The sequence below is a fragment of the Lonchura striata genome, chromosome 2, assembly GCF_050655825.1.
Source record: "Lonchura striata isolate lonStrDom1 chromosome 2, ASM5065582v1, whole genome shotgun sequence".
Taxonomy (NCBI): Eukaryota; Metazoa; Chordata; class Aves; order Passeriformes; family Estrildidae; genus Lonchura; species Lonchura striata.
Window position 1 is genome coordinate 29,521,419 of NC_140704.1, and position 13,883 is coordinate 29,535,301.

Consider the following 13,883-nt stretch of genomic DNA (forward strand, 5'->3'; position numbering starts at 1 on the left):
ACACACTTCTTCTGAATTGTAGAGGTTGAGAATTGTTAAATAAGGACCTGACTTGGACCATTAATAAGCACCATCTGTTAAATGGATATAAGATTTTTACATTGAGAAAGATTGTTTCTATGTTAAATTTTATGGATAGACTTCTTTAAAACAAATAATATTCTCCCTTTTTAAAGTTTAAGTGTTGTGACTGGTTGAAATGTGTGCATTTCCATATAGAGAGCCAGACAATACAGTTTTTTAGCAGTGTTTATTTTTGTAAAAAAAGAAAAAAGAGACCAATGAATTTGAAAGGAAGTCATATCTGTCTTTTGATTGCACATTTTTAAACAAAAATAATACAAGATGAAGAATGAAAAATACAGATTTATGTTGCTATGTCAAAATAACACCTAAGACTATGAATGTTCAAAATTAAAATATATATACCTAAATGCTAAAATGTCTATTTTACATTATCTACAAAATGTATGTTCTAATCCAGCCCCAAATCATAGGAAAATACTTTGATACATATGAAAAGCTATAAACATAAGGAAATTTTGGAGGGAAATACACATAAAAGCTCATTAAATAATTACAACAACAAATAAATAGTTTGTTCAGCTTTACTTTTTGATTGCTGCCATGCATATTTTAATTTTTGGTATACTGAGATAAGAGAAATGAGCATGCAAAGCACTTTTTTTTAGAATTAATCTGAAAGCAGATACAATGTGTTGCATTTTAAGCTGTTGTCAGAAGATCATAAAACATGATATAAAAGGCAATAGATGTGATAAATGTTCTCAGGAAAACACACAACAAAGCATCATTTTACAAAATTGACTTCAGTGAATACTCTTGGCAAATTTTCTTGGCTTCCATGGCTGGAGAAATTGTAAAAGTTTATAGTGTGGTTTTGGAAGGCTTGTATTATTCCCAATCTTGAGCATTTGGAAAATCACCCAAAAAGTCCATATGCTGAGAATGCCCCTTTCGATTTTGGTCAAAGCAATAAGCATGTAGTGTCAACTGAGAACACAGCAATGGCAGACTTGTCTTTAAGCAGTCAGAATGGTAAAGGAAATGGTTACAGGTGAGTTCAATTTTGGCACAAGGAGAGGGAGATGAGAGAGCAGAAAATAGTTGACTCCTAACTTGTACTATGCTTGCTGGATTTACTGGCTCTTTTCCTTTCTTTGTGGTGCTGGATGGGTTTTGCTTGAGAGGTTCCCTCAAAGTTGTGGCTGGACTCATTGTGCTGCCTGGTGTATCGCTTGCACTTGCAGGCCGTGACCACAGTTATTTTGTAGGTTCTTATACTTCCATCCTGGCACTGAAGCTGGATCCTCTGAGTGCGAGTTTTGTCGTTGACACATCTCCACTCCTGAGAGCTCCGCCTGCTCCAGTACTTGGTTCCGTAACCTCCTCCAATCCAGTTGGGCAGCAGTGGCAAAGGGAGGCATTCACCAGCACACACCAGTTCTTTCAGGGGGTTAATGCTGGTGCACTGGCCATCTGAGATGTACTTGGTGGATCTCAGTTCTCGACAGCCAACTTGAACACGATCTGCACAAGAAGCAAGAAGCGCTGAGATTCAGAATGGAGTGATTTCCTTAACCAGTCATTTTCACATTAACCAGGTATGTTTTAAAGAAGTTAAAGTAGGCTGTAATCTTTACAGGACATCTCTTTACTCTTGTGTCCCCCAACACAAGGGCCTCAAGTGCTGATGGTATCTCTGGATAATACCACAGCATAAAGAAATCCTAATGGCATGCACTTCAGCAGTTGTGGTAGAAGAGGCAATTTTATTATCTATACTTCTTCTCAGGGACATACCTTTTAGAAGAGAAAAAATGCCCCAAGGGAAGAAATGTTTCCTGCTCGTTCTCAGTCTAGGGAATCTGCTCTGTGATGTTTACAACAATTATGTTGGATCATTAGCAAGGGGGAAAACATTGCTTTGGAAACAGTTGAAATGCTTTTAAATTAATTTCAAACAGTGTGTTTCTTCTCATTCCATTGTTACAGTGGACTGAACTCTCCCATGAACTCTGTGGCTCTGAGCAGACACTGCAGAAGTGGTAACAGCTGAAGTTACCAACAATGGGGTTCTGCCCATGAAGTTTGAATGATTAGCAGTAACAATTTCAGAGGGGTCCTTTCACCCTCAAGGGAGCACCATCTGTGTAACAGTAGTCTGTAGTCTGTATATTATATGTAACATAGAGGATCCTGCAAATTCTCTCAGGCAGCTGACAGAATCAACATGCAGAGCTTCTCACACAGACATGTTTGTACCCGTCTCTATGTGTGGCTCTGCACCCTACAATAAACACAACTGTTTATTTCAGTAATTATACTTTGAAATAAACGCCCACAGTGTGCTTAATTTTAATAAGCAATCTTTACTGTCTGTGCTCTCCCTCTTTCCGAAGGACAATTACGGCACAGACAATGCAATTAACTAACGCTTTTAAAATAGAAGTAATTACTAGAAACATTTCAGAATGAATCATAAAAGGCTTTGAAGGTACATCTACATATCACAGCTACAGGCTGCTTCTGTTTCTACTTGGATTTTTGGAAGCAAGTTCTGAACTGGGCACTGCGTTAAGATTGCTTCACCTTGTCCTTTGTGTCTCAGGGTGGGCAGGCAGAGGGGACTGTAAATCTGCAGGCTGATCCCAGGGAATATTGACAGAGCTGCTCTACTGCCTGCTTTGCAGGAAAGATTCAAACTTGCCTTCCTGCAGCTGCACTCAGGAATGTACTTGGAAGCATCTGGTCACAGATCTAAGTTTGTCTTTCCTTCTGTTTTTCTGTCTTCCCCGGCTCAGCTTTTCACCAGTGACAGCTCAGTGACAATGAATACCTACTGAGCTGTCCCAGTAATCTCATAATGATGAGATGTTTCCTGTGCATTTAAACCCTTAGCATTCTTAGAAGCTGACACACCTGGCTTAGCTGAAAGGTATCAGTGTCACTTGTTGCCTTCACTTTCCAGGGATGACTATTTTTATCAAGTTGCTGTGGGTGGGTTGGTGTGTGTGTATGTTTCTCTATCTGGATTTCTTTCATTTTAAGGGGGTGTGCAAGGGAGGGAACAGATAAAGTCAGCAGGTTTCCAGATCCCCACGTATCTGACTTATATACATAAAACTCAGAAGGAAAAGACTGGATATAAAAAAAGGCAAGTTACAGCAGAGATCATAGGTAAATTACAAGCTGATTTGTTTACTTTTGCTGGAGGTGTTAAGCGGGTAAGTACTACGGCAGGAAGTAAAACTAAACAGCGGGAACAAAATTCAGAGTTTTTTATTGCACTTGAAAAGTAGCCCAGACACCTCCCCTACCCGCAGTGGGAGGTGAGTCAAAAAAGCGAGCGCTCTGGAAATGCCTCTCTCTCCTCTTTATCTCGCTTCCCTGCCGGGTAGATGCCATAAGAACTCGGCATTCCTGGATGAACCTCCCTCAGGAAGCAACCTGCCCGAGAGAGCCGGTCCTACAGGACTTCCCAGCACGGGGGTGGGAGGGCGGCTGGCTCGGAGGCCGCCCGGCGAGGCAGATCCCGGCCCGGAGCCAGCAGCATCTCCCCGGGGCCCGGCTTCCCCCAGGCGCCGGGTCCCTGGAGCGCCGCGCTCGGGCTGCGGGGCCGGGGCGCTGCCACGGGATGCGCGGCTCCGGCCGGGGCTCCGCTCCCGCTCCCGGGGCCGGGACAGGCGGGGCTGCCGCCCACGGCTGCGGTGGAAGTGCCGCCGGTGGGATACTCACTGTTACGGTCGGATCCAGTGCTGGTGTAGTGCCTGCCTCCGTTCCTAGCTTGATTCAACGTGCTGTTGCTACTTGGGCTCGCCGCAGCCGGTTTAACAACGTGAGAATAAAGTATCTCTGTGGCATCGTTCTTGAAAGCCAAGTAGCTTCTCGTGAAGATGCAAGCCAGGAGAAAGCCATAGAAGTGAATGGCAGGGAGAAGCATGGCTGGTTCAGGCTGTCTGACAAAGCTCGATGAAATCTTTTCCTTCTGCTTCTTCTGTGTAACTGAAATTGCTCTTGCAGGTTTCCTTTATATATTCAGAGGGGTTTGGCATTCATTCAGGTGTAAAGTTGTGGACAGCTTCAGAATGAAAACCCACAAAAGGGGTGGGGTCCCTACATGAGCTGCGAAGACCTTTCACCAATAGGAGAGAAGACTGCAATAAAGGAGGAGTTAGATGCACTAATTGCAGGATTCCTATTTGGGGCTTTTGAGGGTATCAGGAAACTCTTAGGAACCAGCACACAGCAGCATTCAGGCTGAGAGTTAGAGACTGTCGGCTCTGCCCTGCCATTCCCTATGGTCCTGCATGACTGACACTGTGGTGTGATGTGACTAACACAGTATCAGAATGAGTCTTTCCTGCCCAACTTATGCAAAGTTATGTACCCTCTTCTCAAACTGAGATGAGCTCTATAAGGATGCAAAATTTATAGAACTTGCAGAAGACTGCTAGTTACACAAATATTGTCTGCAATATACCAAAATTATTTTTAAAAAATATTATGAATAATTTAAAGCTGCTTCTAGATGCTTTAAATTATGCAGCTTTGATCAACAGGGAGTACTGCAAGGGAAATTACTTGGTTTAGGGGAATATTCTCTCCCTGGTGTGCAGAGTTATAAGTATGTATTTCTGTATCACCACACATAAAAAGTGTCTCCTCTAGGCTCCTTAGAACAAATGTATCCATATTCATAGCCTCTCACCGTGCTCATTCACCAAACTAGTCTTTTTTAGTTTTGTACATTGCCTAGAGCATTCTTATATTTTAATATATTATTTCATGTGATAAAGGAAACAATGAGAAAACATGCAAATCTTTTTTCAAAATTTTGGAAGAATAATCCTTATTTTGGCATACTTTTTTATTGTGGCATACACTTACTTGATTTTACATCAAATTGCATGGCCCAGATAAAAACACCAGTGTAAACTGAGATGTTGCCAGTAGTCCGATGCTTGCCTGCATCATGGGGAATGCTCTGTAGATTTTCAAAATAAATAAAACAACAGTGATCAACACTGAAAACTCTATTGTTCTAACTAGAAAGGAAGCCCTTTTATTGGGAAAAAGCACAGCCTTTCAGAAAGCCATATTTATGTAAAGGTTAGACTGTAATCTCACACTCTCTATAACTGAATTGGTATCTAAAGTCACACTGGATTTTATTGCTGTAATAAAATCAAAAGTGGAACACAGGTTAGTTACATCTATTGCCAGTATCAAAATCTGTCATTCAGAGAAGACAACTTTATTTCACCCTAGTCACAAGCAGATATTTGTCTATATCAGCAACACTTTCCTCTTGCATCACTAAGAAAGTTATCCTGGATTTCAGCAGGAGTGAGGACACATCCACAATGAGTGCCAAACTGATAGCTTTTGCTTAAAGGACACAAGAAAACAGGAGTGTTGCAAGGTGAAGTGAGTTTTACTGGCAGAGCTGTGTGTGGGGAAGTTGAGTTGATTGCCTGCATCTATTATGATTAGCCCAACCCAGTTCTGGAATAACAAGAATGTTGCTAGGCAGAGTGAGATCTTTCAGCAGGGTAATGTATGGAGGAGTGGGATCACTGCTAACCCCTTACAAAGTGCCAAGTTCCACTCTCATGGAGAATCTAATCTAACCCCAAAAGCAAAGATGTGCATTTTACCTTCCCTTAAAAAAATAAGTTTTCTTAAACAAATAAAAAATACATGTACATTACAGATCATTAATATCTGAGTATTGGTTTTTTTTCAACAACAGAGAACCTTGTTGATGTTGAAGTCCTACTTCGTTTTTTTTCATATTCGCAGATCATACAGATCTTTACACATCTCACCTACTCTTCAGGATAGTCTCTGTGCTGAACTGAGCCACTGTAATTAAAAGCATGGAACCAATTTTCCAGTTATCCACAGTACCTGTGTATACCAGTCAGGGGACCTCTTCCTAGTAAAGAGATTTTCCCACATTAGAAAAGTCTTAAAAATCAGAGGCTGCCTTGAGAGCTGTTTTCTTTGAAATAAGGCATATAATTTTCTCACAGGGAAAATGAATAGGACTTTGGAGTTGTTATAGAGCTGGGTCAACAAGGAGCTTTCTAGGCCTCAACCTTTTCAGCTTTCAATGAAAGCCAATGATCATCCTTTCAAATTTAGTCTAGATTAAGCCATTAGGTTTGCTACATACATCTCTTGGTCTTGTCACTTAGAGAAGGAAGACCTCACAAAAAGCTTCTTACAGCCTTTGGAAATGAAAAGTTTGGCCCTGAATTTGCCACAGGAAAGATAATATAGATTACCTCATTTTTCTGTGCACTAGACATAGAGTTTTAATTTTATTTATGTTTTCCACTTGTTACATATATTGTAAGAAAATATTGCGATTTCAGTTTCTTGGTCAGTAGTGTCAACCTCCCTGCTTTGAAAGGTAAGCAGGCTTCTGAAGAGTTTGTCAGTTAGTTTGATTTATACTTTCTTTATCAAACCTAAAGCTTGCAGTCTTTCACTTTTTCTGGGTCTTCCTGAGAGAGATTAGAAGTTGCTTGAAGGAATTCTGATCAGATAAATTTGGTTATTCTTCCTCAGTGAAGTTCAGGATAAAAAATGTTTCTTATTGCTTAACTTAGAATGAGTTTCCAGACTTAAAATATATTTTGCTATCATTAGTTAAATGTCGTGATAAGTTATTAAAGGTGAGGGCTCTAAGTTATCCTCATAGTCTCCAAAATAGACTTACACAGTGTGTAGTCTGTTCTCATTCTAGTCAGATTCAATGGCTTGTGTTGAACATTGCTCTGCTTAATCTGTAATATTGGCCATAAGGAATATATTACACAAGGCCTTTGAAGTCTGTACTGGCTTCCTTTTTGCCCCTGGGCATAACTCAGGATGTTCTTATTGATCTATAAAACTCTATGAGCTTTGAGTCCTAGGCAGTAAATTCTCTCTCCTTTATCTTCTATTATGATGCTGAAGATTAGCTGGGGCATACTGACTATACCTGAGTGTCTGGAGAGGTTGAGTGCTCAGTATGAAGGGTCCAGGAGTCTTGATTTCACTGCTGCCAAGGATACAAGAGAGCCTCGTTCTGCTGCCTGGCATAGTGCAAAGGTCTTTGTTTATTCAGATGCTTGAAAAGTGACTGTGGGGAAGACACAGGGCAGAAACCCATTAACCAGATTAATTTAAATGTTTGTACATGTAGCCAGGGATAAAGTGCTACATGTAACTTAACTGCTACTCCTATATTAACAGCCTTGCTTCTGAGTGAACCTAAACATAGTGGTAAAGTCATCCATCACTCTTTAGAGAGAGAATGGTATCCAGAGTTATCTGCACCTTAAATCTTGCTTTTTGCATTTTCTGTGATGGAAAAAACATGCTTTCTCAATGGATGTGGAATAATATAAGGAATACGTTCCATAATGATCCCAAAAGAGAATTCCCTTCTTCATGGTCATTTGTAAGTCTGTCAGGATCCCATTTTCCATGTTTCTTAGACACTCTAATGATGTCTAAAGGGCAAAGTTTTGTGCAGAGTGCACACACCTGTCTAGCAGCACAAAACAGCCACAGGGAATAGAAGAGTATGCACTGACAAGTAAAAATGACTGCCAGAGAGCCTTGCAAACCACATGATTGCTGAATGTGCACCAAAAAAAAGAAGGAATCCTCAATTTTTCATAAAACTTAGGCCTGCCCAGTTTTAATAATGACAGAAAATGTCCAAAATTGGAATGAAGGTGTCATGGAAAGAATGGTTCAAAATTTGTGTTTATATTTTTATTGTTAGTTCCAAGAAGAAGACCACTGCACTTCTGACTTGTTTCAAAGACAAATACTTTGAGAGTAAGCACAGGCTCAGATAAATGATTGGAAAAAATAAGCTGACATTTATTACTTTGCACCTTAACACAGAAAGGACTGTCAGGATATTTTCTGTTAAGCAATAAGTATATTAGTAATGTACTTCAAAGCTGCCTAAAATGTGATTTGGAGCTTGATAAGAGAACTTGTCTGAAAGTGAGGTAAAATTGTAATAAATACAACTGTTGAGAACTTGTAAGCTGTTGTGCAACAAGTGAGCATAGTTTTAAAGCTCATACAGAATACATGTTAGAGAACCAAGATACCCTCCCATGCTGCAAATTCTAAAACCAAAGATTTTTGAATATTGAGGGGTTTTTCTATACTGACACTTCTTAATTTCTCAGTAAATTACATTTGAGAGATTCAATGGAAAACATAACATATATTCTCATTAATAAGAATTACTAATTAGTTCTGATTTATGTCTTCTTCATCTCCCTAAATACCATATTACAATTTATTTTTTCTACATGCTTTTATACATAATGTAGACAAAATAATTTAGGTCAGGCTGTGGCTTCAAATGAGATAAATTATACTTTTATCAAAAAAGACATTAAACAGACTGAAAAGAGTTGGGTTTTTTTAATTCTAGGAAAATTTACAGCAGAGTGAAGAACCCTTCTTGAGTATTTGCAGTAAGATTTTAAGACAAGTATGAAGACAATGTGGTTTATCATCCAAAACATATTTTGGGATTTCTACATGTGTTGAAAAAGAAAGAGTACATTTTACAAATGAAAAGAAAAAAAAGAAAAAAAAAAAAGAATGAGAATAATGAGCCTGTCCATTGGTGATAATGTTTTTGGAAAGTCTTAAATGACACTGAAATGTAACATTTTTCTTTTAAGGAAATTAGGACAGGGAAAATGGATTTTTTTTTTTTTTTTTTACTACACATAGACACTGAAATGAACTGGACTTAGGTATCTACATATTTTTGTAAAGTGTTGCCCTAAGGAGTGAAAGTCCTATTGATTTTTCAGTGAGCCAGTCACTTAAATGCTTTTGAAAATTTTACCCTCCGGTTAAAATTCTGAAACTCCTACTCAATGTTAAACAGGCAAAGTCCCATCAGCATGCCCCAGTTGCAAATAAAACAGAAACTGAGTAAACGTTTTGAAGTCTGACTTGTTTCTTTATGTGTAATTAACTGAACTCTTAATATATCACTATGTTTCAGTAAACTGCTTTGTGTTTCTAATTATGTGGTCTGAAATGATTACAGTGTATTTTAAAAATGCACACTCTACTACAAACCAGCAAAGAAAATCTGGCACAGTGTCAGGATTTCCAAGGCAAACACTTGCCAAACCTGTTGTTAGATCCAAAGTCGTAATTTAAAAACAAGCCTACAAGGTATCTGGAAGAAGATCCCTCTTTCCTTCCTTCTGCTCCATCTCCCACTCCCTTTACAAGGAAATCATTTTACGTTATCAAAACAGAACACTTACTGACATTTGTCTCCTCGTAGGAAACTTGTCTCTGCTACGTTCAGATTTTAGTTTTAACTAGTGCACATTCTTGTTCAAGAAAAAAGTTATCTTCACTAAGAATGATAGTGTCCAAATTCTTCAATCAGATAAACATGCACAACTCCCTGCTGAAATTAAGGAAGTTCCTGAGGGCAAAACCTGGCCCCAAATTAGAATTTTAATAATTGCAATACTGTGTAATCTTTTCCCTGCCAAGAGACAAAAATGGCCCATCCTGCACAAAAAATTCACAGGTTTACCACACACTTGGTAACAGGGTTTCACCCATGAACCACAATACAGTTGATCAAAATCTACAGAGTTTATTTTATTAAAATTAATCCATCTGATATGATGGTGCATTCATACAGTACTAAGAATTTCTTATTTGCAGATGTGGGATCTGCTATAATCCAGCAAATGTTTTCACATTATCACCCCAGACACCATGTTTTAACCATTGGAAAGGAATCTTAATTAAAATGGAAATCTGTCTCTTTCTTAAAGGATCTATCTTGATGTATTGGTTTTTACTCTTGGCTACTGAGATTATTTCTTTCCTATCAGAAATTAATTTTACCTAATTTTTTTTTTTAGTTTCACCTATTTTTTTTAAATCCCAAACTTTCATGCAATAAATGAATGAATCAGTCTGAATGAAATTAGGACACAGGACCAAGAATGATCTGACTACACAGACACTACAGCCCATTCCAGACTTCTTTTCCAGCAATTTCATAACCTTGAATTCACATGTAAAAAGAAAACATAACAGGAAGAGCTGATTGAGATCTCAGTGGAATGCTCTAGAATCTCTTTTAAAATTATATTTACTGAACTAAAGCTTAGTAAAACTTAATTTGACTGCAAAACCTTAACGAATAGAGTGGAAAAATGCACAGTGAGAATTAAGTTTCCAAAATTCTAGGGCTAAGTGCCTAATAGTTATTAGGCATTTTTACAGTGAAAACATTTTGTTGTTGCAGTTGAGTCATGCCACTCACAAATATAACACATAGAAACACATGCTCAGTCTGTTTGGTGAAGAGTGTGAAAAATGTTATTGACATGAAGTTGAGAGGTGGGAATGAATATTCAGTACATTCCACCCATTCTCCAGGTTCTATGTAAAATTTAATATCACAACACTTCAGGGAAGAGCAAGAATGGCAATTCTTTGCAGCCATAAATGTCAAGATTTCAAAATCTTTTCTTCAGTCCAAGTCAGAAAAAAGTCGTTACATTCTGAGTCTCCTTATGGAGGAAAATTCAGAGAAAGAAGAAAATCTAGCCATATATTACTATTTTTATCTTTTCTTTGATTAATCATGACTTTTAATAGTGGCAGTTCACCAGCAATAGGATAATCCCTGCCTTAGGTTTTAAAGGATTATTTATCTCATCTTATCTAAGCTTAGAAGTCACTTAGTATGCCTTCATGGAAATAAATAATTATTAGCAGTACTTGCTTCACAGAGTTTTAAGCAAAACAATCCTCTAACCTGAAGTGCAGTGGGATTTTAGTTTTCATCTAATGCTCCATATAGCTATATGGTCACAACAGATCAGCACTTTGAATTAAAATTTAGTTAAAGTTATATGGTTACAAAACAACTTAACAATGAAGCCACTGTCAGCAGAGATAATCAGCAATGATTATTTTAATATTACTACTTCTTTGAAGATTAAACTTTGTCCACACTGCTCAAAACTGGCCATAACAGTAGCTCTTGTCACTGTTGCACTTCACATCACTGTCCAGGAACTAAACAGGCTCAACAACAAACACATGTTACACAATATTCAAAACCTTAACTATTTATGCCTGTAACCTTCAGGCAACTAAGACATTCTTTTTCCAATGCAAAGCATGGTTGTTGTGACCGACATTTATTGTGGGACTTCAGTCTTTAGTCTTTGCAATGACAAACTGGTTTAGATGACTAATAAACAGTATTCAAGAAAGGAAATGTCAGAACATTCTGTTTGTTCACTTGGCTTTTCTGCAATTCTTCATAGCTTTTTAAAGAGTTGCTTTTCTAAAATGTATCTTATCATGGAAATGTTAGAAAAATAAAGCTTCATAACTGTCAACATCTGACTTTGTTTTTCAGGAGGAATATCTCCAATAAATTTTCACTCTGAAAAGAAACAGAGTAGTATCCTTCCTTCTTGAAGTTTTCATCTAAAATGTAGCTCTCATCTCACATATTCATGCCTGCCTGATTAGAACAACAAAACACATTTTTTACTGCAAATGGAAAATTCTGCAGGTGAAAATACCTAGCCTGATTCTTCCCTAATAGTAACCAGACTGGCCTCCTGTAAGTCTTGGAGATGCCTATTTACTTTGTAGGGATGTATCAAGCTGCCTTGGTATAAATAGCCAGTAAGCCATAGTATTTTGTTTAATTTTTGGTTTTTCTCATTACATGCTACCTTTGCTACCTCTTAGGAGAGTAGGACTATGAAATCTTGTCTTCTAGCCTCCCTTCAGAGTTTTACCTCACAGATGCTCATTTCCATCCACCTCTTGCACAGCTGAATGGAATTAGTGCTCCATGCTGACTCCCTCCTTTTTCCATTGCAAACTCTGGCAAGCTGTTGGAGCAGGAGAGGTGTGATAACAACTGCCTGGCATTCCCGTGTCTGTCCACCTGGTTCCTCTGTGCAGGAAGCACATTTAGCAACCAAAAGACGAGACAGAGTATTGGGACTGTGTATCTCCAGAGATTTTTTTTTCACAATTGAATTTTCAAGGAAGGAAAAGAATTTGAAGCACATATAAAAGCTGCATACTTGCACAATGTTAGAAAAGAGCCATTAGATCAGGCAGGTCCAGGAGGCAATTTGGGGACATAATTAATAAATTTGGTATTCTGAGGAGATTCTCTTAACTAGTAGGTGGCAATGCATTTTGCATCCATTTATATAAAATCATTTGTGAAAGACAAATTTAGAAGTTTCTGTGATTCTATCAAAGTACCTGTTTACTGTAGAGTTCCTTACAACAGTGAAGAAGTATATCTATGATGGCTGTCTTATTTTATGCAAATCACATAAAGGAAAACTAGTTAAAAATTACTTCTATATAGCATAGTTTTTACATTTTGTAGGTGTAGAGGATGTTAGTGTCATAGCTCAAATGCTTACCTGAACTTTGAGGTTTTTCCCTCTCTAGCTAATATAAAGTTTCACATTAATATATTTACCACATTTATATATGTAGTCTGTTATAAATTACACATAAAATAGATGTCTTTTGCTCCTTTTAACAAATAATATAGAAAACTGCAAAGAGGATCTCTTACACAGAATAAACTTTTTTGTTCTGCTCAACCCAATTCATAATTCTTGTAGACATAGTATCAGTATATGGTCTGTTAAGAAAAGAACTAAAACTCAAGGGCTGGAGTGAATTTATTAATTAATGACTTTCTCTGTTGTAAAGCAAGGAAAGTTGTTATTTTATTACAATTAATTTGATCAAAAAGTATAAACAAGACCAAAATGATATAATGGTTACTAAGGGCAGAGGAATACATGGCCATGAAATGTGTTTTACTGTACAATCTAGAAAACACTTTAAAAAAAAAACTGTTTAAGTTACATAATTTGATTTCTAAACTGTCACAACGAAGAGCCATGCATGCTTTTTGCTTCAGCATTAGGGATCCAATCTGAACCTTGCTGAAGTCAATGGAAGTCCTTCAATCATCTCACAGGGAGTTGTGTTTAAAGCCTCTGTGCAGTAATACACTCACCAAGGGAGAAGCTGGCTAAGTTCTGATGATCTGTGTTCTGAGGTTCTGAGTATGCACTTTAAAATAACCCAAAACATCTTTCCAATAGGTGGCACATGAGATTTCACAGTCTAAAATGTGCATACAGCAATGGTATGTCATCATCAGCCCAGAAGGCTCTTAGGTAACAAGTTTGAACTTAAAGGTCAGTATAAAATTTAACTGTCTATATGCAGCAATCAGAATGGTCTTTTTACTAGCTTTGGCTCAATTAGCATTAGATTCACATTTCCATGTTAAAAAGAAACATTCATTATATTTATGAATAGCATGGTTATAAAAATTTTGATTTATCCAGCTTGTTTAAATAGTTTACATCTTTTCATTGTTTCCATTACTTTATGTTTATTACTACTGTCAGCACACTTGTGCTAATTATGTGATGGCAGTCCTTCCCAAGTACTCATTCCAAACATCTGAGGGAGAACTTTATTCATTCTTCCTTTTAGAAGTGCAGTCTGTTTTGAGGTCATTAGTGAATGTATCATATTCTTCCCCCCCAAATATGCATTGCTCCCTATGGGCATTCAACACTGAGGCTCCAATTTCAACCTCATGTCACATGCAGTAATGCCACTGCAAAAAAAAAAAAAAAAAGAAAAATCTGAGACTGTCCTTGAAACAGAAGTTTGGGAATCCTCCCATTCTCATTTGATCCTTTTTGTATCACTAAGAGTTCTTTATTTTGATACAATAGGTAATGTAGCATTGCCTTAATAAC

At 37.7% G+C, this 13,883-nt stretch overlaps 1 protein-coding gene and 1 long non-coding RNA gene across 2 annotated transcripts in view; one reads left to right on the forward strand and one right to left on the reverse strand.

Annotated features, from left to right (window-relative positions):
- Positions 1-233: 233 nt before the first annotated feature.
- SOSTDC1 (sclerostin domain containing 1) lies at positions 234-4,028 on the reverse strand. Its single transcript, XM_021538294.3, has 2 exons — positions 3,760-4,028; positions 234-1,551 (listed from the first exon to the last, which is right to left on the reverse strand). Exons 1-2 carry the CDS (start codon positions 3,962-3,964, stop codon positions 1,136-1,138), a joined length of 621 nt encoding a protein of 206 aa, XP_021393969.1. The 5' UTR covers positions 3,965-4,028; the 3' UTR covers positions 234-1,135.
- LOC146768165 (uncharacterized) overlaps positions 1,486-13,883 on the forward strand; it is a 31,453-nt gene continuing 19,055 nt past the window's right edge. The window contains exons 1-2 of the long non-coding RNA XR_014951570.1: positions 1,486-1,625; positions 13,212-13,307. This is a non-coding gene — a long non-coding RNA (uncharacterized LOC146768165). The remainder of the gene's footprint in view (positions 1,626-13,211; positions 13,308-13,883) is intronic.

Coding starts and splice junctions, on each gene's coding strand:
- SOSTDC1 (XM_021538294.3), bottom strand. CDS start 3,964: ATGCTTCTCCCTGCCATTCACTTCTATGGCTTTCTCCTGGCTTGCATC. Junction 1,552..3,759: donor CACTGGATCCGACCGTAACA/GTGAGTATCCCA, acceptor CTTCTTGTGCAG/ATCGTGTTCAAGTTGGCTGT.